Source organism: Rasamsonia emersonii (genome assembly GCF_000968595.1).
Source record: "Rasamsonia emersonii CBS 393.64 chromosome Unknown ctg1118621760196, whole genome shotgun sequence".
NCBI classification, from domain to species: domain Eukaryota; kingdom Fungi; phylum Ascomycota; class Eurotiomycetes; order Eurotiales; family Trichocomaceae; genus Rasamsonia; species Rasamsonia emersonii.
The window spans coordinates 21935-42996 of NW_013563149.1; the positions used below are offsets into that span (position 1 = coordinate 21935).

The 21062-nt window shown below is 50.0% G+C and overlaps 5 protein-coding genes across 5 annotated transcripts; 4 read left to right on the forward strand and 1 right to left on the reverse strand.

The window, feature by feature from the left end:
- Positions 1–507: 507 nt before the first annotated feature.
- On the forward strand, positions 508–1310 carry T310_4910 (DASH complex subunit Duo1; the record flags this gene model as incomplete). Its single annotated transcript, XM_013472209.1, has 2 exons — positions 508–786; positions 852–1310. The coding sequence occupies 2 exons, from the start codon at positions 508–510 to the stop codon at positions 1308–1310; spliced, it is 738 nt and encodes a 245-aa protein (XP_013327663.1).
- A 350-nt stretch (positions 1311–1660) lies between these two features.
- T310_4911 (UPF0132 domain protein) lies at positions 1661–2317 on the forward strand (the record flags this gene model as incomplete). The annotated part of the gene is made up of 2 exons (XM_013472210.1): positions 1661–1983; positions 2188–2317. The coding sequence occupies 2 exons, from the start codon at positions 1661–1663 to the stop codon at positions 2315–2317; spliced, it is 453 nt and encodes a 150-aa protein (XP_013327664.1).
- A 1720-nt stretch (positions 2318–4037) lies between these two features.
- On the forward strand, positions 4038–5483 carry T310_4912 (uncharacterized protein; the record flags this gene model as incomplete). The annotated part of the gene is made up of 3 exons (XM_013472211.1): positions 4038–4282; positions 4558–5200; positions 5232–5483. 3 exons carry the CDS (start codon positions 4038–4040, stop codon positions 5481–5483), a joined length of 1140 nt encoding a protein of 379 aa, XP_013327665.1.
- A 1584-nt stretch (positions 5484–7067) lies between these two features.
- On the reverse strand, positions 7068–10236 carry T310_4913 (Cell division control protein (Cdc15); the record flags this gene model as incomplete). The annotated part of the gene is made up of 7 exons (XM_013472212.1): positions 7068–7237; positions 7302–9207; positions 9258–9365; positions 9413–9625; positions 9682–9968; positions 10022–10126; positions 10194–10236. The coding sequence occupies 7 exons, from the start codon at positions 10234–10236 to the stop codon at positions 7068–7070; spliced, it is 2832 nt and encodes a 943-aa protein (XP_013327666.1).
- A 1384-nt stretch (positions 10237–11620) lies between these two features.
- On the forward strand, positions 11621–20828 carry T310_4914 (Ccr4-Not transcription complex subunit; the record flags this gene model as incomplete). The annotated part of the gene is made up of 9 exons (XM_013472213.1): positions 11621–12352; positions 12435–12759; positions 12827–17856; positions 17937–18782; positions 18832–18893; positions 19259–19297; positions 19632–19715; positions 19801–20256; positions 20312–20828. The coding sequence occupies 9 exons, from the start codon at positions 11621–11623 to the stop codon at positions 20826–20828; spliced, it is 8091 nt and encodes a 2696-aa protein (XP_013327667.1).
- Between the last annotated feature and the right edge of the window lie 234 nt (positions 20829–21062).

The window sequence follows — 21062 nt, forward strand, 5'->3', positions numbered from 1 at the left end:
CCCTTCCAAAGCACGTTAAATCGGGAGGCTGACCGCGGACACGGCGGCGCGCCCCACCATCCCCGACGCGGTGTGACACGTTCCGCCAAACAGTCTGCCTCGATCTGAAAACAAAAAGAAAAGGAAATTCCGCATGCCACCACCGTCATAGCCAGCACAGTGCCTCCTCCGTACAGCGTGATCGCCTGTGGTGCAATTCGCTGCCGTCGTCTCGGTCCACAACCCACGCTGGCCAATGCTTCAGCCGTCTCCCCGTCCAGTTCAGACACTGCATGCTGCAGACTACGGCCTACGTCCCCACACATCATCATTGACACCGTCGCAAGCGAAACGAAGAAAAATCAACACTTGATTGATTATTTCCGGCATTCCTTGAGATCGCCTTACAGAGCATAGACGTCCCCGGACTGCTTACATTCCATCTTTTCTTCGAATCGGCAGCCAGGCCACCAGTGCACTGGCGCCTCTATCCACGTGCAAAGCGGGGAGCACACGCCCATAGCCATCATGGCCGTCTCCAGTGCTGCAGAGGAAATGGAGCGGCTCCAGCTGTCCGATGAGGACACAGAGGAGCTCTGGAACTCTCCGTCTCAGCGGCGCACAAAGACACCGGACCAGAAGACCGGCAAAGAAACCAATCAACAGAATCGTGACAGCGAAACACTATTCGACCGTGAGGAGGCGCGAGAAGCGGCCTTACGCAATGAGCTACAGACTGTGAGGAATGCAAACAAGGCAATTGAGGGTGTTCTTGAGAGTCTCGCTCGAGCAAAAGAAAACATGGAGGTCTGTTGAGCCCGGCTTGGACAAACTGGTAATAGATAAAGGATCACGGGCTGACGCACCCACAGACAGTATCCCGCACCGTCAATTCCGCTTCGACATTGCTGGATACCTGGACCCGCATACTGTCTCAGACGGAACACAATCAGAGACTGATTCTGAATCCAAGATGGCAAGGAGCCTCGCAAGACATCGCAGAGATCGAAAGCGAAGCGGCTGCCAGACAGCAGGAAAAGGAACGGCGAGAACTCGAGTTACAGCAACGCAGGGAAGCGGCAGCTAGGAAGGCGGAAGAAGAGGAGAAGAAGAGAGCAGAAGCGGCGGCAGCAGCCAGTAGAGGAGCTCGCGGCGCATCCAGAGGCAGAGTTCGGGGTGGCCTTGGCCGGACCCCAAGCGTCTCGTCCTCGAGTAAGATAGCAACTAGTGTGGGCAGAGGCACTGCTGCATCATCCACGGCGGCTACGCGAAGACCAGCGAGTGGGATTGCAAGGGCTCCTGGATCGGTTCGCGGCCGTGGAAGGGCATGAGATGATAGTAAATGTACTCCGTACTAGTGTATGTGAACATAAGCATGATAGATAAGCCTCTAGGAGGCCTGAACATGACAGAGATACCCTCAGTAGTCATCCTTGCTGTTTTTGACGTCCAAGATCTTCACTCTTAAGCGATATATACCCTGATGCTATCTGGGAACTGCTTATCAATGTCTGGGCCCTCAATTGCTCGTGCTTCCAACCGGGTAGTTTAGTCGTGGGATGATAGCGGGAATAGTTCGCGCCAAGCCTTCCAGCGTACATCGAGCTCGAGCAAGTTTACCTCGTGCCCCCTGGTCAACAACGGCCACATCGATTCTGCGCAACAATCCGCATAAGGGATGATGAACTTTGCCCCTTACCAGGACGAATCTCCTGAAGCTGGGCGGGCTCTGTCCCCTCCGGTCCCCGATGCGCGCCGCGCGACACCTCCTGCCCCGACGCAATCCCCCGGTCCTCTCCCTCCCCCGAATCACTTCAGCAACAGCGGCGGTTTTGGCAACACTGGATATGGAAGAGATGTAGAGGGTGGTCGGCTGAGCCTGGGGGCGTTCGAAACGAGCTTGCCTCTGCGGGTGGACTATGAGGCCATGCTGGCATACCTGCTTCTTCCCCCGGCCGGCGGGTTGTTTCTGTTGCTGGTGGAACATAAAAGCGATTACGTCCGGTACGTTCGAATCAAGTACATGTACAATTGGTTATACTTCTTTTGTTGGCGCAATGAATGGATGGATGGATAAAATGGCTGATGGAACGTTTCCCTTGGCAGGTTCCATGCGTGGCAATCCAGCATGCTCTTCAGCGCCATCTTTGTATGCCAGATCCCTCCCTCTCCTCTCCAATTATTACCGGAGCACTCTGTCTAATCTAGTCTTTTTTGGTCGCCGCGCGCAGATCCTTCATCTCCTATTTTCGTGGTCGAGCGTTATCTCATGGCTCATGTTTATCGGCGATCTCTTCCTGATCGGTTTCCTCAGTTTGCATGCCTATCGAGATGGTAAGATACGACCGAATCCAAGACATTGAAAGAACGTTGGAATTGCTTGGAAGGAAACGTCTGAGCGTGCGAATCCACTGGCTGACCCGTTTCTGATGCCAGTCGACTCACTCGAACATTACGAGGTTCCATTCTTCGGACGACTCGCGAATTCCTTCGTGGATGACGAATAAAGTAAATGAATTTAAAGTCGAACTCGAAATTGACAGCGCCTGCCTCTTTGCCTCTCGTTTTTTTTATCTTCTTTACTGCTAAGCATATGAGAGATTTCCGTTCAGATACCCCCATTCTCGATTACCATTTGTTGGTGGCTTTCGTCATATCTGCAATGACCATGGATTTTTTTTTATACTTACGGCTGCTGCATTTAGATCTGACTTGTCAATATTATATGATAGAGCCACTTTGTAACATGGGACCCTGATTGTCCAGCTGAGTTGTATATATCACGATTGCTCTTCTTTTTCTCCCTGCAAATTTACTGATTCCTCAATGCATGTATGTAATTTCCGTCTCCGTTTGATGAACCATGTGTAATGTACTGTACATGGTTCGTATCGTGTTTGATAACGAGGACTCTTCCTATCGTAATTGCCACAAGCCTTACAGTACTCTGATCTTCTTGTTGTACAGCCGTTCATAGCTATCGAATCGATTCCTTACATGTAGTTTCAAAATCCCGAAAAGAAAAAAGCCCTATTACTCTAAGGTCTAAATGGATTAATTCTTCAAACTGACCCCTCTACAATGCTGGAGCATAAAATCATACCACAAATAGTATTAAAAAATTGATTACTGTTTAAGAGGGCAGGTAAACAAAAAAAAGAATACGTGGTGCTGGTGCTGCCCGGAATCGAACCGGGGCTGGCACGGCCACAACGTGACGTCCTACCACCAGTGGGGATGTTAGCTGGGGCGTTGGGAATGGCAAAGGGATCTTCAGAATTAGGCAACTTACTAGACCACAGCACCTATTAGGCTACAGCACCTGTTTGGAGACCCCTGGTTGCCACTGTCTTGTTGTTCACAGTTGGTACCGCCGGATTGTAGCCGAGGTTTTATTGCCTTAGGTATACTGATCTTGTTGTAGGTAGATACGCTATCTGTCCACTTTAAATAAATTCTACTTTGAGTCGTAGTACAGTTATTATTGCTGAAAATGCTAATGTAAATATCTAATGAAATGGTCAATGGAAAATACAGGGCGGTGCAATGAAAGAAAGCATGCAACAGATCTGGCGCATTTACTAATCATTGGTGCCAGATTTATGACACTGAATAATAAGGTGAGAGCTCGCTTAGTACGATTCTGACGAGTAGAAAATCATAAAAACACTGCTAACACAATCAGAAGTGCCTTCTAATTCAACCATTGGTGTTCGACCTATACAACATGGGGGCCAGAAATCCCCGAGTTCAGCCTCAGCCGCCTTACAAGCAGCAGTGCCAACAACTAAGCCACTTTCATTAAACAACTCTCCTGTCTCTTGTCAGAAGACATGCAAATTAGGCTAGACTTGGCTAACTTTAGTACGGAGAGCTACTCGGTAAGGAAAAGGGGATCGATGGTAAACACGCGACGCGGCGACATGCTGTGTTAATATTAAAAGACACCCCGCATGATGATCAACATGAGATTATAAAATTTGTTTCTCCATCTTCGTGCTTACGAACTTATATACTCCCGCTTGGCCTAGGAACTTCGTTACTCAACGTAGCTCGGCATGTCGCCCCCGTTTCTTGGATTCCCTTATGATCCCCCCAACGCAGCGTCTCCCGTAGAGCTTCCGCCAAACTGCTCCAACACATTTACCGCTGCCAATGCCTCCGGAACATACGATATAGGCAACAGTTTTGTAAACGGGCCATATGGCTGGGACACAGTGGAGGACATGAGCTGGACAGTGACTGTAGCCCAGACAGGCGGCGTGGTGCAATCATACAGCTGGCTCGGGCTCCCTCCTGCCACGTACGATGATACAGCGATAGGCAAGCGAGCAAAGCTTCTTCTTCTTCTTCCATCCCTTGAAGTCGCACTAATTAATTAAATCTTCGGGGAAAAGTGAATCATTTCTCTGCTCCAGATGTGGACCCGGGGCGATCTCCCTTTCAGCGGATGTGCCATCTTCATGGGCGGTTTGTCGGATAACCTCATTCGAAGAGCACAGGCCGACAACGGGAACTGCTCGGCGACATTCGATGACGACTGTGTAGAAGCGCTACTCGACCAGGTACGGAATACAGCTTGGGGATTTACAGCGACCGCCACCGATGTCAGCCAGCACCGTCGAATCTCACCGCGGGGAGCTTGCCGCGAGTCTGTCGGGATATCCTCAACGCCATCACGGCGAAGAATGCGGTTCCAGATGCTTGTGCCAAGTTTGTGGGACTTGAGCGGACCTGGTACGATGGGGTGTATTCCAATATTTCATTCACAACGACAGGTATGGAAGATGTCAACATCTATCTGGGCTCTGCAAAACTGATCTCAGACTGTACAACAGGGATCACGGGCCCCAATTCCACAGCCGCCGAGACATGTCAATTCAACACTTCGACCGTCGCTCCATCGTTTGCGGTACCGAATTCAAAGCTCTACCTCATAACCCAGTATGAGAGCCAGCAACTTCCAAACACGAGTATCCTGGACACGACCTATGACGAGGCCACAACGTTAGTGTATCCAATATTGACGACACTATTCCCACCCGCAAATGATAGCGACAGAGCCGATTCTGTCGACCAGGCAGAAGCCTTTTTCACCTGTGCCCGTCCGGTAAATATCACCGCGGGTTCCCGTGTGCCGCCTGCATTGCCGCCACCGACCCCGTTGCCATCAATCGCAAAACCCCTGAGCACAGGAGCCAAAGCCGGTATCGGTGTTGGAGTCAGTCTTGGTGTGATCCTTCTTGCTGTAGCTCTGGCCTGGTTTATCGTTTCAAGACGTAAGAAACGGAAGGCAGAAGCTCTGCAAATGGAGGGACAGAAAAAAGTCGAGAGTGAACCAGGCCAATAATGCAGAGACGAAGGCTCCCATGTTAGATGGCCAGACTCGGTCTGAGTTGTCTGGTTCTGGACGGCGTCCCGAGCTGGATGGGACGGGTTATTCAGAATTGGAAGCCAGTGGCATTAGCGAGTTGGAAGGGAGCTATCCTCACAACTTAAGATGAAATGCTGCAGGGCGTTATTGGCTCATTGGCTATGGTATGACCCTGAAAAGAGTGAAGCTCAATAAAGAAGATACAGCCGGCTGGACCGACTTCATGGAATGCATGTGCAAACTATACCTCCTGAGAACGACATCGAACGCCGGATGGCCGCACTGCATTGATGATCACCACTTCGAAAGGGAATCTACTTTCGGAGATGGGCTCCAATATTGACGCAACCAACGATAAAGGGTGAACGACACTCATGCGCACAGTGAAGGACGCCAACCACCAGATCGTGAGCCTACTCCCAGTGCACTCATGGCGCAGATGTGATTGTATTCTCAATTTATTTACATGATCCATAAACCAGCCTCGGTGGTAGGCACAAGGCCTGAGGCACGTATAATATCTATCTCATTCTACCCATGAGTCTTACGAAGTACTAATAATTGCATGAGCATGACCACGACACTCCCGTCCGCACCCATTGTTATTTCCCCATCATCCTAAGTTAATTATTAATACTACTCCGTAAAAAAATAAGAAATAAAAAAACAACACTCGACGCAGTCCTATTAATTATTCGTGTGCCAAAAAGTTAAAAAAAAAGCTAGGTCCACATGCACAAAAAATGTTTGTCGACAGCGACCGGATTCGAACCGGCGACCCCGTAGGGATCAGATTTCAAGTCTGACGCCTTAACCACTCGGCCACACTGCCAAAATATCATTTTTATCTACTCTTTTTTGATATCTGAAAAAAAGAAAAGGAAAGCAAATGCGGAATTGTATGTATACTGTCCTACTTACTTTCCGTAGGGTTGATTGGTCGAATGACTCTTTACTTTTTCTTTTTTTTTCTGTCGACAGCTTTTGGCATTCCTTACTTTAAAAAGAGAGTGTTTTTTTTTTGAAAGGAAAAGGTAATTTAATTTATAATGTCTAGCATATCAGACCTAGAGATCTCACGGTTCAGACGTAGAAATCGTAAGAACTAAGCATATTATATATAGCCATAGGAAACGCTTATAGGGGCTCCTGGGAAGAGTGGTTACTACAGACATAAATGACTACTACACAGGAATGATGACATTCACAAGTTAAATAACATTACTGACTGTGGATTTCCCTAGAGGAAAAGAAGAGAGAGGGAGAGAGAACTCTTTTAGCAGGGTTTTTTATATTCTTGGTGGTTATTCATCAGATACATCACACAAAGGAAAGGCATATCCTGAAAACATGAGAAACATGAGAAAAAGGTCACTCTGACAACAAAGGAAAAATCGTAAGGAAAAGGATGGTGCATGAAACAAATGAACACAAAAGAAATATGCGTACAGGCGTAAATCTGAACTCCAAACATCTCAAAAAGGGGGCAAAAAAGGACGACACAAGAAATCACTGTAGAAATAGAGGGAAAGAAACAAAAACAAAGGAAATGAATCGACAACGTTCGAAAACATCAGACCGAGGAGACGACATTTGCAAGGGAAAAAAAATCCCTAACTTCTTCCATCACAGTTAAATGAGCAAGAGGAAACCATTTCGTACAAGTATGTACCAGAATCCGTAACCCATTCCCACATTAGAAGTGTATCCATAATTAAAGGTTCTGTAGATAGTTGCTCGGCACCAAGCCCAGACCACTCTTTCCGCCGGTTAGTTCTGCTTCCCACCATCCGTCATCTTGCATTCTCAAAATGGCTAGGATATCGCCTTTAGAAAAGCCCAGTTCCTCGGGAATGGCTGCAGTGTAGCTATACATCGCTCGCGCTGTAGAGAGGCAGTGAGTCAGTGATTCGTCGCTGCTGGTAAAGACCGAAAAAATCACTCTTACCAAAATGCAAAATCGGACGTCCATCGCGGCTGTACTGTCTCTCCGGTTCGGCGACAGCGAGACTTTTGCTCCTTGATCTCGAACCTCCTTCTGGTCCATTGCCATAATACATCGACATGGGCCGGCCGCTGTCTCGCGCTCGGCCGTAGCTATCATAACCTCCTCCATAATGATCCACTTGGCCTCCGGACAGCTGGAGTTCCATTCCCCCTGCACTTGACGGACGGTTCTGCTGCCTGAACTGTGGTTGAGGTGATACAGCTCGGACAACATCGTTTGGCGACCCATGCCTTGAATAGTCCCTAGGAGAATAGCCACGACTACTGCCAGGCCTGGAGTTGGTGGTAGGCGATTGCCGGTAACGACCGTTGTAACTGTTGGATTGATATGAGGTTGGGCTCTGAGCAGCTCCACCACCATTGTAAGGACTCATACGGGTATCCACTCGAGGGGATGGCTGGGGGCTAGCACTTCGCCTCGGGGCAGGGGATCTGGCACGCTGAATGTCTTGAGCTGGCCCATTCCCTCTCGCGTTCATCCGCTGAGTGTCGGAAGGACCCCCAAACATATTCTGGGTTTGACCGACATATTTCTGAGTTGTTTTCTGCATTTGTGCCGACGTAAACGCCGGTTGAGGAGCATCCAATCGTTTAACGGACGCGTCATTGTACGACGGCGGCGGTGTCTTTGCCACTGCACTTGGGTTGTAAGACGAGCCGGTGGTTGACGGTGCTGGGGTTGCAATGCCATGATATCGATCCGCCGAGACACGACTGGCTGATTGCTTTCCCACACCCTTCAAATCTGCAAGTGCACGTGCGATAGGGTCCAGCTCCTCCTCGGCCTCTTTTTTCGACTCAGACTCCTTCTTATCTGGAGATGCCACGTCGAATACATTATTTCCAATGTTGAGCTGGAAATTGGCCCGAGGATCCACGGGTTCAGGGCTTCCAGAATGACGTTCATCTGGAGGTGATGCACCATATGCTGGCTTAGTTGGACTGCGTGAGTTTTGCGGACTCGATGTGGATTGACGATCCTTATCATGCCGGCTCTTGCGTCGGAAAGGGCTGTTGCTGAAGAAGGTACTTCGTTTCTTCTGCACCTGTTTTTCGGGCGACATTCCAGGCATTGCGACTCCGTTAGTTGGCTTTGTCGGGGACTGCTTCCCACTAGGGGGTTCCTGGCTAGAAAACGATGTCGGATTTGAAATATCACTTTGGGAGTCTCGGCTGGAAGGCCTGTATGCACTCGTACCCGAGCTGCGTTCCGAGGGTGGCCCGGTACGACAAAACATTGTCATACCCTCCGTCGGGTACGAGTTGTGAGGCACCGTCCCAATTTCTCCATGTTGACTAGGGTCGTAATTAGGGGGCAGCTGGCCACCGCGACGAAGGTCGAGGGGTGCTGGCTGAACTGGCTGGGCCGGTTGAGGCGGTTGAGCTGGCTGAGCTGGCTGAGCTGGTTGAGGCGGTTGAGCTGGTTGAGCTGGTTGAGGCGGCTGGGCTGGCTGAGCTGGCTGAACTGGCTGAGGTGGTTGAACTGGCTGGGCCTGCTGCGGGCTTGGTTTTTGTGGAGTGCCTGTCGCTTCTCTGCTCTTTGGAGTCGAAGGATTGCCGTGTCCCATCTGCGCAGCCAACTCCGAGCTTGGATCATGATGGGATTCGTAGGTTGACGGCTGCGGCGATGAACTGCGGAATGCAGGATTGATAGCGCGCTGGAACTGTGCCACAGAGTAACCTTCCTCTTCGGAAGCTTCAGAACTCGTATCAACATCGCCGCGACAGAAGTTGATGAACTTCGGAGGGTCTGGTATTTCCTGTCCAGTTCCCTTCTCTTTGATGAAGGTGGCTATGTCTTTTTCCACCTCGCAGTTTTCCAGTGACAGCCGAATCTTCTCACAGGACTATGCCGGTGTTAGTACAAGATCAATAGCCCCAATTGGCATTGACTTACAGCATCATCGCTCACACACACGGTCGAGGAAATATTTGCGTAGCTCCATAGACTACTTTTTGTAAAATCAATTCGCTCTTCCTCCAAGTCTTGAAATTTCTGAGTCATCTGTTAGCTCCAGGTCACCCCATCTTCATCGCGGGGATGTATCTCACATCGCAGGCAGCCTTCCATTCCTTGTTCCACCGCCCAGTCGTCTCCTCAAGAACTTTCACCGCAGCCTCGTACTCAGAACTGTTTGACGCCAGTTGTATTTGGGTCTTCTCAAGTTTCGCCTTGTTCTTGCGTTCCTCCTGGCCCATGACCATGTGGCCTTGAGCCAGGTAACCCTTTATTCGCAAGCAGTCCTGCTCATATCTGTCCCTCGCCTATTTTTGAAATGAACACGTCTTCACTATGGAGACCTGGTATGCTAGTGACATACCTTGTTAACAGCATGAGTCTGTTCATTTTTTTTCTTCAAAAGTCGTTCAATGCCCGACTGGACGATCTTTCGTCTCTCTTTCATACCGCCTGCAAATGCAGCCAGTGGCTCCTCCAGCTCAGTCTTCATCTGTGACGCAATTGCAGAGTGTGCTTTGGCAATAGCCTCTGTTTCTCCACGGACGACATCGAGCGACGCACGAAGCGTACCGGTCTCATTCGACCCTAGAGGCTTGCGACACAAAGCAAGAAGTTTCCTAGCATATTCATCTTCGATCGCAGCTCGAGCTGTGCATTGCCGTCAGTAAGGCCCAGAACACGGTAATGGTACTGACACATACTGCTATAGAAGGCTTTCAATTCATCACACGTTACTTTTGCATTATGCATACGCTCCAACAAGGGAATGACACCGGCATCATCTTTGCCCCAAAAGTTGTTTGCAACTGCAGAGTAACAATTAGCATCTCGAATATTTGTCGTATCGCATGTGAACTTCACGTCTCAACATACAAGAAAGGGCAACCGTGGGCCCATCTCCTGTCCTCCCAGGCATTCTGACTTTGTGCAGTTCGTGACCTAGAGCCTCGGCCAGCGTGTGCTCGAAAACAAGTTGAAGGAGCCTCCTCCGGAGGGAAATGGGGGAGCTAAAAAAAATAAAAGGAGTGAGAATCACCACCTGGAAACTCCGTACAGTGATGAGAAGCTTTCTCAAACCGAAGAGTTTAAGGATCGGGTGGAGTTGATAGCAATGGAATGGAAACCGGGGAGAGCAGGTTCCATGTTTACGATCGGCGTTACACGGGGCAACCGCCTCGCGCTGTTGGAGGGCCTTCCTAAGGCAACCAATCAGACCGCTCTCCGCCGAAGCCCACTCCTTGGGCTTCGTCTCGACCCCGCCATGCCGAAAGGCCCCTTTGACTTGGGGACTCTGAAAGTGGTTTCAGAACAACTACTAACTCCCTGTCATCAATGTAGAGTACGTAATTAATTGGCTATTGGCTACTCAAGGCCAGCTACTTAACCTTGTGTCCATACTCGCTACGATTTCGGGCCAGACGTGATATATTTAGCGTCCGTCATCGACGCGCGAGTCCCAATGTCGATGGCTCTAGCAGGCTTTTTTGATTTGTGCAGCATTCCTAGGACAGTACGGAGTACTGTGAATATGGCAATCTATCAAGGCTCTGCATATACAGAGGGACTTCTGAGAACAGTTACTCCCCTCATTCTACTAGATTGTATTCCCTTACTATCGTCTACTAGACCGCGGACAAGAGAGAATGATGGAATCTTCCTATGTTCACTGATCTCTCTCTACTTTATATAAGGTGCTGAGAGTTCCCATCCTTACCCGATGCATGAGTCTGCTCCATTGTGAAGTCTTGTTCGTAGAAGTAGTCAGTCACTGGGCACCAATACATGGCACGTGACTGATGTTAGCGCCACATCGCCAACCGCAATTTGTTGTCCACGATATGTTGTCTATGAGCGTAGAACAGCGTGCATCACCTGAGCAAAGCAGTCAGAGACTTTTACTTCTGAATCTATTAGCTCTATGCAGACAAGCATCAGCAGCATCACCTGAGATCTTCAAAGTCGTGTAGAGAGACGCGTTGTGGCGCAGGTGTGGCGCACCAGCATTCGCGAAGACGAGCCGCAAGAGCTTCAAGCCCATTCGGGCTAGCGTGGACGACACTCCACCTGGCCAACCAACCCATCTTCTCACCTCTTCACCAGTTCCCTTGAAGAACTTCATCCAGCTCATCAAAATTCATTCACCTCATCCACCATCCGCTCCATCCCCTTTCGCTTCCCACGCAGAATCGTGCTGATCCTAAATTTGAGTTTCCTTCTCCTCAGATCTGCTGGATCGGCCATCGTTCATCATCGATCAAACTCTGTCGAACAACGGTGGATCAAATGATCGCGTCTCCTAGATGACATTCCCTCCCCCTCCCCCTTCCGCCCAATCATCGATTGCTTCTGGCACTGAGAAGTCTTCTTCCTCGAGGTCTTCAAGATCTCAACAGTCAGTCTGGGGTTCTCCTGCTCCCCAGTCGGGTCTACGTCGTGGGTTGACTCCGCTCGCGACCAGCAACCTTTCATCTTCGTCGACTGCCGCAGCGCCTTCCCGCAGGCCGCCCCAGTCGAGCAGTCCCGGTCCGGGCATCTCGACATCATCTCCTCTGACCTCGACTTTCTCCGCCGTTCTGACTTCCTCCAGCCGCCTCTCAGGTGGCCGCAAGCCCCCGTCGCCGGCTTCCACGCCGTCGCCTTTTAGCTCGTTCCAGCAACCTGGCTCGCAACAGCCGTCGCAGCCCGGACAGTCTCTCTCATCTCCCAAGTCCAGGGCCCATACTCCGTCCTCGGGTTCTCACCTGGCTTCCACAGCGGGCTCCGTCGCGGGAGGAGGAGGCAGTGGGGGAGGAGGTGGTGGGCCGGGTTCCTCTAGAGGGGTCGCCTTCTCTCCACTGTCATCTGGTACAACGATAAACTCTCCGACCGGTTTCTCTTCTGACAAACCGGGATCAGCGACGTCGGGTTCAGGCAACGCAAACCAGTCATCACTGGCAAAAATTTCCATTGCACAAGTCTTTCTCTTACTCGATTCTATTTCGGATAAGGAAGGGAAAGAGAAGTGGGAGACAAAGGCCGCACAGATTCAGAAGGTAATTTTTTCCCCTCCAAAAAAAGTAAAATAAGCCAATTTGTGAAAAACAGTATTACTGACCCATGGTCTTTGACCTTTAGCTTGTTGAATCCAACGGAATGGAAGTGTTCTCAAAGTATTTCCGCCGCCTTCTCACCGGCAACGCTCCTCAAATTTTTCCCGGCATGAACAAGGTCGTGGAAAATGCGGGGAATTATCCTCTTCTCGTTCAAGAGATGCAAAAAGTCTCTCAAGACCTAGATCAGGCGCAAAAGATTGCGGAGACTATCGATACTTCGGAGGGTGACATCTTTCGTGACTTTGATCTTTCCACCTTTCTTGACCACTTCAAGCTCGACCCCTTGATCAAAGTCTCTCTGGCTCTCGCATTCAAAACTGCCAATAAATCCGATTTGCGTGCGAAAGGTGAGCATCTGTCGATGGAGCTCGCAAACTTCTTGAGCCTGTTGGCACCTTTGCTAACTCTTCCCAGCGGACGCAATCTTGACAAACAGCGTTACCCCATTCCTGCAGAGTCTTGCGAATCCGACCGAATCAAACAAGGACTTTAGCGCTTCTTTCTTAGGCCTGACGATCGAACGCTTCATCCTATATCCACCGCGCAACTTCAACGATGAGGTGAAAGAAGGATTATTCTATTCGGCCAGGATGCGGTATCAGAAGTTAGGAGTTGACCTTCCTTCGGAGATCGCCTCTGCGTTGCAGATGTTCAACTTCAACAACCCTCGTCTGGTCCTTGTGCGACAACTTCATCTGAAGGGGCCAAAGGCCACTGCGACTCAGGAGGCTGTGAACGAAGTCATGAACTCGGCTGGGCCAGAAAGCTGGAGCGAGGAACATATTGGAAATGCTCTCCTCTTTATGGCATCGTCGCAGTATTCGCGACAATACTCTCTTGAAGTGTTCCTCAAAGCTGTCCGGGCACACTATGGAGACAAGCCGATCAACTGGTCTCTGCTTTTCCGAACCTTTGATCGCGAAGAGCTGAGGATAACTCCAGAACAGTTTAGCATACTGTACACAGCGCTCCTTGGTGTGGCAGCTGAAGACTCCAGCTTAGACGTCCAGAAACTATGGGGCGGTAACTGGGAGCATCGGGACACTCAGCTCTCATTCTTAGCAGCCTTCATTTCTTCACGAGTCGATCCATCACAAATCCCTAACTTTAGGGCAACGTTCGCCGCCGATCTGTTTGATGATGGCCCAGAAGCAGTGCGCATGCAGGCCGAACTAGCGAAGAAGTCGCCACTGCGGTCTCTGGACGCTATGAAAGCGATCTTTGATCTTGCTCTGTATTCGCAAGCTTCCTGGGCATCAACAGACAGCCAGCTGCTGATAAAAACCGTCGTCCAACATGATCTTCCGGTCTTTCTGATTTCGAGTCTGTCGCTCCCGCCGCCTTGGACCCCCGTTCAACAAAGCTTTGTCCTTCGCACCCTTGTTGTCTTCATTTTGAAACAAGAGGAAGGCCACGAGCTCGCCCTTTACGGGGTTTGGAAAAAGGATCGTCAATGGCTCGCGGAACAGCTCTTTACCGTGTTCACTCAAGACCCGACCACCACTGCAGCAATCTATGAACATGCTGTCGAGAAGGAATGGCTGGAGTACCTCTTGAGCTATACCAATGGCCTCGCGTTGGATCTCGCTTCCTTGGCCCATCGTAAAGAAAACTTCGATCTTGAGCAATGGGTTCGAAATGCTGCTCAAAAGGCCCCAATGGATATGGGCAATCTACTGTCGAAATTCCTGAGGATCAAAGCCGAAGATGAACTCCACGTGCAAAGGAAAGAACAGGCTGCTCCGCAGATGGTTTGCCTAGCGGTGAAGACGGTCTATACTCTGCTGTCACTCTTGGAAGAGTATGTCAGCGACCGTGAAACTCTCACTTCCGTTCAGCGCATTTGCGTTCAAACCTATCCTCGACTCATTAATTACGGCGAGGGATTTGACGACATCATCGATGCCAACGGCGAGAACGGAAACGCCATACCTGAGGCGATCGACAAGCAAATGCAGGAACTATTCGGCAAGATGTACCATGAGGAGCTCTCTTTGCGTGAAATCCTGGAGTTGATGAGACGATACAAGACATCTCGTGATCCCGCCGAACAAGACCTGTTTACTTGCATGGTTCACGGCCTTATTGATGAATACCATTGCTATCACGAGTACCCGTTAGAGGCCCTGACCAAAACAGCGGTCATGTTTGGTGGCATAATCAATTTCAGGTTAATCGACGGTATTCCGCTCAAGGTTGGCCTGGGCATGATCTTGGAAGCGGTGCGAGATCACGAGCCGCATGACCCTATGTATAAGTTTGGTGTGGAAGCGATCGAGCAACTTCTGAGTCGCCTTCCAGAATGGCCCGGGTTCTGTCACCTTCTCCTACAAATACCGACTCTTCAAGGCACAACCATATCCCAGAAGGCCGAGGAAGTCATGAGAGAACAGGGCCACCAGGCAGCAGGTGAGACGGAGACAGCGAGATTGAACGGGACTTCAGAAGGACAGGCTATGACAAACGGCAACGTAGATGAATCCGCTTCTCGCGTGTTCCGCTCATTACATGTTGATCCTCCACTGCGTCCCGATATTTACCAAGACCCGTCCGAGGAAATCCAAGACAAGATCCTTTTTGTCTTGAATAACGTATCAGAACAGAACATTGAAGAGAAGTTGCGAGATTTGAAAGAGGTGCTTCGGGATGAGCATCATCAATGGTTCGCTTCTTATCTCGTTGAAGAACGGGCCAAACTGCAGCCGAACTTTCAGCAACTCTACCTCGATCTCTTGGAGCTTCTCGGCGACAAGATGCTATGGGCAGAGGTTCTCCGAGAAACGTATGTTAGTGCGATCCGGCTGTTGAACGCTGAGTCGACTATGAACTCGTCTACTGAGCGCAGTCACCTCAAAAATCTTGGGGCTTGGCTCGGATCCTTGACAATCGCGAAAGACAAGCCCATCAAGCATAAGAACATCTATTTCAAGGAACTTCTCATCGAAGGATACGATAGCCAGCGTCTCATGGTAGTGATCCCGTTCACATGCAAAGTGTTGCTGCAGGCCGCCAAGTCGACCGTCTTCAAACCGCCAAATCCCTGGTTAATGGACATCTTGGCCGTGCTAATCGAGCTTTATCATTTTGCCGAGTTGAAATTGAATCTCAAATTCGAGATAGAAGTCCTCTGCAAGGACCTTGAGCTCGACCACAAGACTATTGAACCTTCATCTATTATTCGAGATCGTTCCCAGCAAGGTGGCGAAGATGGGATCACAGCAAATGTTCCTGAAGGTTTGGAAGGGTTTGAAGACATGTCCCTGGCGAGCATCAACCAGGGCATGCGCACTGAGAGGTTATCTCCTGCTGCGATCATGTCAACACTTCCAAGCCTGGATAAAATCCTCGTCTTCCCATCTTCTGCGAGCAGTATGATTGATCCGAATATTCTCCGACAAATCGTTCATACTGCTGTTGAACGCGCCATTGCAGAGATAATAACCCCGGTTGTGGAACGTTCAATCACCATTGCTTCGATCTCAACGGCTCAGCTGGTTTCAAAAGATTTTGCGATGGAACCTGACGAAGAGAAAGTGCGTCACGCTGCCCGCACAATGGTCCGACAGCTCGCCGGCAGCTTGGCTCTGGTGACTTGCAAAGAGCCCCTGAAAATGAGTATGACAAACTACATCCGGATGATTCAACAAGAATACTCTGATCAACCGATGCCGGAGGGGTTGATTCTAATGTGTGTTAATGATAACCTTGACGCTGCTTGTGGGATTGTTGAGAAGGCCGCCGAAGAGAGGTCTATCCCCGAAATAGAGAAGGTCATCGAGCCTCAACTCGAAGCCCGCCGTCGCCACCGAGCAACCCGTCCAAACGAACCGTTCATTGATCCGTCTATGAATCGATGGGGCCTGTTTATTCCCGAGCCGTATCGACAGGTTCCTGGCGGATTGAATAAAGAACAACTTGCGATATATGAGGAGTTTGCTCGGCAAACAAGGGGTCCAGGGTCGAGTCATGTTCAAAATGTTTCAACTGACTCTGGTAGGCAGCTGCCTGATGTGCTTCAAGAATCCTACCCGGCAATTCCGAACCTCTCGACTCCCGCAGAGCAGCCCGCTGTTCCGCACCAGACTCCCCAACATCAACAAGATGCTCGTTTGCAGCAGGCCTCTGCTGTCAACGCGCAGCCGCAGTTGAACGGCTTCCTCGAGCAGAGTCCCAGAGAAAAGGTTGAGAGTCTTGTGTCCGCGCTTCAGCGAGACGCTCGAAGCGCCCCTGAGGAACACATCAAAGACCTTGGCCGGGACAGTGCTGTACTGCAAGACTATAACCAGATCCTGCGAACTATCCTCTCCTCTCCGAATGGCGAAGACTTGGCAAGGTTGACATGCCTCAAAATATGCACGAGCCTCTACTCTCAAACGGAACGCTCTCTGGAAATCGAAATCCTCGTTCATCTATTGGCGAAGATTTGCGATATGTCATCAATAGTGGCGAGATACACTTGGGCAATTCTCTCCGAGGTCGATGACGAGCACATGTTCAATGTTCCGGTCACTGTTGCCCTCATCGATGCGGGCTTGCTGGATCTTCGTCGCGTCGATATGATTCTGACTAAGTTGATACTCCAAAAGAACACGAGTGCGCTGGACCTTCTTGCCAACCTCTTGGACCGTGTCCTATTCAACGACGAACCGTCTGCGCTGAGATCTGATTTCTCCGGCAGTCTCGAGGCCATGAACCAGTGGCTCGTTGAAGATCCAAGCCTGTCGGTCGCGGCCGATATCGTTCGCAAGCTGCGTGAATCTGGCGTTCCAGAGGTTGTTAACCCGCTCCTTAGTGACAAAGCAAGGTCCAAGCGTGATCAGATGGAGTACATATTCAGCGAGTGGATTGGAGTTTACAAGTTTCCAGGTGCAACCGACCGCACTTACTATACTTTCCTCAAAGATATGCACCAGCGGCAGGTGATGAACAACCAGGAAGATTCAGCTCTGTTCTTCAGACTCAGCATTGACATTTCCGTCGCAATGTTTGAACATGAGTCTCAGAATCCTAACGGCAGTCTGGACGAAGCCTTCCTATATATAGATGCGCTTGCAAAACTGGTTGTCTTGCTGGTCAAATTCCAAGGCGAGAGCACTGGTGCGGTCAAGGTCAGCAAATCCGCGTATCTGAATTCTATCCTCTCGCTGCTGGTGCTAGTCCTGAACCACCATCATGTCATGAGGGGAGAGGCCTTCAATCAACGAGTCTTCTTCAGGCTGTTCTCAAGCATCCTCTGCGAGTACGCCCTGTCCGGGCTCCAACAGAGTGATCAGCACCAGGACATGATGTTTGCTTTCGCCAACAAGTTCCTGTCACTCCAGCCCAAATACATTCCCGGTTTCGTGTACGGATGGTTGTCACTGGTGTCTCACCGGGTGTTCATGTCCGGCATGCTCAATATGCCTAATGAAGCGGTAAGTTTAGGACTTCTGTTGAGAAATAATGTACGTCGCTGACCACAGTCCAGGGTTGGGGTCTTTATTGCGAGATCATGCAAGCTATGCTCTCGTATATTGGAGAACAGTTGAAGCCGGGAACTGTCTCATACGTTGCCAAGGATCTCTATAAGGGAGTTCTCCGGATTCTGCTGATCTTGCACCACGACTTCCCGGAATTTGTGGCAGAGAACCATTTCCAATTCTGCAACGTCATTCCTGCGCATTGTGCCCAGCTAAGGAATCTTGTCCTCAGCGCTTATCCTTCATCTTTCCACAAGCTGCCAGACCCTTTCAGGGAAGGCCTCAAGGTTGAGCGGCTCGAGGAGATGCGTGAGGCGCCGAAAATTGCTGGAGACATTGTGGCCCCTCTTCAGAAGGCGAATATCAAAAACGCCGTCGATACGGCATTGCAGAGCAACACGGCAAGCGAGGCAGCTATCCAAACAATATGCGAGGCCATCTACAACCCGAGCAGTAAAGACACCGGTCTCTTCTTAACGCCGATAAATGTTGATGTTGTTCTCGTGAACGCGCTCGTTCTGTACATCGGCCAACAGGCTGTCTCCGCGGCTGCCGCCAAAGGTAGCACTCGAGCTGCTTTCGAAGATTCTCCACACACTGCCTTGCTCGGGAGACTGGCAAAAGCCCTCCGTCCAGAGGGGCGTTACTATCTGCTGAGCGCTATGGCGAATCAACTGCGATACCCTAATAGTCATACTTATTATTTCAGCTTTGCCATCCTTCAACTGTTCGGGGTTGATTACTCTGAGCAGCAAGATTCGGACATTCGCCAGCAGATCATCCGAGTGCTTCTCGAACGACTTATTGTTCATCGTCCGCACCCATGGGGCCTGATTATCACCCTCCAGGAACTTCTGCAAAATAGGAGCTACACGTTCTTCCGCCTGCCTTTCATTCAGGCAGCACCCGAGGTGAGTTTCTAGAACTCCTTTTTGAAGCAAAGATACTAACGACTCGCAGATTGGCCGTCTCTTTGACGCCCTTCTTCAACATATCCAGCAACAAAGCCCCAGGGCTCTTTCGTAGGTGATGACCTGACGACGATTTCCTTCCAGTTCATATCTGGCGTTTTTCTCGTGTGGTGTTTCAGATCCATTATTATTATCTTTTTTGCCTCATTGTCATCTTGAGGACGGTTCTACAGCAGGGAAGGAACAAGCATGTTGCGAGGTGATATGAACGGCCTGAGGCGACGTGCAGTCTTTCATGCTTTCTGTCCTATATTTCTTGGGAGTTTCTACGTCAACTGGGTTATGGGGGGGCGCAGCAAAAAAAAATTGTAAAAGTGCATAGGTGTCATGTTTCTGTATTGAATGTATAGTAACGAAATGAAATTTATGCGTGTCTGAGGGTTGATTAGTTGATACCATGTCTACGTATACTCCAGTCAGATTGGCTTCGACGTAGTCGCCCTAACAGGCTTAGTGTATGCCCAGCTGGAAGTGACATCACAACCTTCCGAGCGCGTGTCACGAGCTTCCCGAACGCGCTCTCCGACAGCAATCTGCGTGGTTGCTGACAGAGAGAAGGGAATCCAGAATGGATCAGAAAGAAGATTCTACAGACGACTTAGACTATGATGTCTCTCCGATCTCAACAGAGGTGGTAGTGAGGCCCCACTCCCGTTATTCACGTTTCAACTGACCGCAAGCACTGCAGGATGCCTTCACTGCACCGCTCCGCGCCTTAATCTCGACGAAAGCACAAAAGGCGTACCTAGGAACATTACTCTTTGTCGGAACATCTATATTGCTGTTTAGTGTTGCCACAGTTGCGTACTGGATTTTTTACTTCAATTTCGTACCGCAGGTTGGACTCGAGCGCGTTGTGCACTTACAATTCGGGTATGTGACTGGTAGCGAGAACACTGGCATTGCGTGTAAGACGGACTGAGGAACAAAGCGCGATGCTAATTCCACCATTTGGCAGTGATGGAAACCCCTGGGGAACTGCTTCTCTGGGTTCAGAGTTGGCCTCCCATCAGCCCTACGACGTGAGCGTAACGTTGCAGCTGCCTCGCACACCTTCCAACCTTGCCGCTGGCAACTTCATGCTCGACTTGTCTTTGTTTTCCCGCCCGTCAAGTTCTATCATTACCGGAACCAACACGTCCACGAGCCTGATAGCGCATTCCCGACGGCCTGCGATATTGACTTATGCATCTCCGATTGTGGATACAGCCTATAAGGTTTCTCGCATGCCGCTTTACCTACTTGGTTGGCAGCGAGAGGCAGAAACTTTGGAAGTAAATATGATGGAATCGGTCGAGTTTGCCAGAGGCTGGCGCAACTTGCCCGGTAGCTTGAGACTCGAGATTCAAAGCAGAGAACAGATGCAAGTATACAGTGCCATTGTGAAGTTCAAGGCAAATTTTACAGGGCTACGGTTCGTGTTTCTGGTTTACTCTGCTTTCAAAGGTGTTTCACTAATGGGTGACCAGATGGATTATGTACAACTGGAGGATACTGTCATTCATCGTATTCACGTCCATGTTTTGGGGGGTATCAATGGTGTCCACTAGTGTCGCCTGGCTGTTGTTGTCTTCGTATCTTAGCCCCAACAACAGCCAGAGTGAACAGCCCATAAAGAGGGAGGATTCCGGTGAAGATGATGGCCATGGCGAGTCCGAGGAAGAATCAGCCGATCCCTTCTCTGGAGACTTGTCTGATAACCAGCGCATCCTCCCAACTGTTCCACGGCAGATGCCACAGGGATATCCAGGACGCGCGAAAAGTGAAGACGAGGGCATAATTAAGCAGGAGGAAATCGAGGGATCATCTGCCATTTCTCCTCTCGCAGGGGAAGCCGATGATGAAGCCGAGCAGGTGGAAGCTATGGGAGCTGCCGGCAATTTTGATTCGGGCATCGGTACCGGCCTGGACAGTGGGAGTACCGGTGTCCAGCGCCGCAGGAGTCGTTTATTTGACGACCGTAGTCATGATGCCCAGGAAGATTAAGTGACGAATTCTAGTTTCAGCCCTACCAATAGCGCAGAGCAACTGTGCGTTTTCACGATGCGAGATACCCGATTACTAGTTCAATGTACTGTACTGTACAAAGACAACTCTTTTGGGCACTCTGAATTGTATACATAATTGAACCTTTTTTCCTATTTTTTTTTCCCGATTCCCTAGCTCTCTCCAATTGGTTGTTCTGCTGGTACTGGCCTGTCGTCGTTCAATCGCTGCCCC